Here is a 1,747-nt window from a genome sequence, read left to right on the forward strand (position 1 = left end):
ATATAGGGAATCATCTTCCAACACCTTAAAAGACCCAGTAAGAAGGATTCACATTTAATTACATGTGCTTTTGTGGTTGCATTTCGTAGAGCATTCTGGTTAAGTCTCCAATAACAACAAGAAAAAGTAAAACCACAAACTGTATTCCTTACTTCACAGATCAGAAAAATAAGATTCAGATAGGAAAAGTATCATGTGATAGGAAAATGAGATAGAACCAGGCTTGAAATTCAGATTTTCTGACTTCAGCATTTTTGTTTTCCATGATATTCTCTGTGCGAGATGATCCAAAAATAGAGTTCGGAGCACTTTATTCTCTCTAAGGCAGAATTTTCTCCTTGGGCCTTGACTACAATATTTTGTATCTGATGTTCACAATGCCTTGTCAATATCTTAACTTACTATCTTTGATTTTCTGGTCTTGAAGCATGCCTGTGTGTACACTGAGCCCAAGAGTAGAAATTAGCCACTCTTAACAAACAAACATTAAGTTCTCCTGTGCAATGAGAACATAATTTTCTCGACAGCTTCTCTCAAAACTTCCTTTACCTTTTCATTCCTAAGACTATAAATAAAGGGGTTCAGAAGAGGGGTCACCATTATGGTGAGGACAGCTGTCACTTTGTCAAAATCCAGTGACTGGCTCTGGCTGGGTCTCACATACATGAAGATGTTGCTCCTGTAGGCGATGGAGACAACAGTGATGTGAGAAGCACAGGTGGAGAAGGCCTTCCGACGTCCCTGGGCTGATGGGATGTGCAGGATGGTAGAGATGATGTAGGTGTAGGACACAGTGGTGAGAACCAGAGAGGTCAGGAGGATAAGTGTCGATAATATGAAGCTTATCATCTCAATGAAATGAGTGTCGATGCAGGCCACGTGGAGCAGCGGGGCCAAGTCACAGAAGAAGTGACTAATTTCCCTATAACAGAAAGGCAGTCTAGACACCACAATAATTGGGTAGAGCACTGACAGGAAGGCCCCCACCCAGCATCCCAGAACCAGCAGGAGACAGACCCTGCCGTTCATGATGACGGTGTAGCGCAGGGGGTTACAGATGGCCACGTAGCGGTCATAGGACATCACCACCAACAGGATAAACTCCACAGTTCCCAAGAAAAAAAAGAAGTATATCTGGGTCATACAGCCGGCCAAAGATATGGCATTCCTGCCTTCTTTGAGACAGGCCAAGAGCTTTGGGGTCACCGATGTTGTGTATAAAATATCCAAAAATGACAAGTTACTGAGGAAGAAGTACATTGGGGTTTGGAGGCGGTTATCGGCCCATATGAGGGAAATGATGAGCGTATTTCCTGTTAGCGTGAGCGTGTACGTGAGCAGGAGGACCACGAAGAGGGAGACCTGGAGCCTGTGGAGAGCCGGGAAGGCGGTCAGGGTAAATTCAGTCACTGCGGTGCCGTTGTGCGTGTCCATTGCAGGCCAATCCTAGTGGGCAGCATGTCTCTGAAAAAAAAATCATAACAGAGATGAAAACCAGCTTAAATTTGAATTCTCATGAATGACTAGATGATAGAATAAAACCCTAGAGTAAAGAGGGAGAGCGGTATGCTTTCATCCTGCCTCTGACTTTAATACATGTAAGACTGGGATAATTTACATGTATGAGACATGTGTATGGTTATATGTACACGGCTGGGTAAATACTAACCTCAGTATTCTCACATTTAAAATTATCTCCATGGTCCTACAAAATTCTAATCTTTAGGATTTTGTTCTCTGTTACCCA

General features: G+C 43.2%; 1 protein-coding gene across 1 annotated transcript; it reads right to left on the reverse strand.

Moving 5' to 3' along the window:
* Positions 1 to 486: 486 nt before the first annotated feature.
* Positions 487 to 1,434, reverse strand: LOC130680161 (olfactory receptor 6M1-like). The gene has a single exon (XM_057490383.1). It carries the CDS (start codon positions 1,432 to 1,434, stop codon positions 487 to 489), a length of 948 nt encoding a protein of 315 aa, XP_057346366.1.
* Between the last annotated feature and the right edge of the window lie 313 nt (positions 1,435 to 1,747).

This window comes from Manis pentadactyla, chromosome 13 (assembly GCF_030020395.1).
Source record: "Manis pentadactyla isolate mManPen7 chromosome 13, mManPen7.hap1, whole genome shotgun sequence".
NCBI classification, from domain to species: domain Eukaryota; kingdom Metazoa; phylum Chordata; class Mammalia; order Pholidota; family Manidae; genus Manis; species Manis pentadactyla.

Coding starts and splice junctions, on each gene's coding strand:
- LOC130680161 (XM_057490383.1), bottom strand. CDS start 1,434: ATGGACACGCACAACGGCACCGCAGTGACTGAATTTACCCTGACCGCC.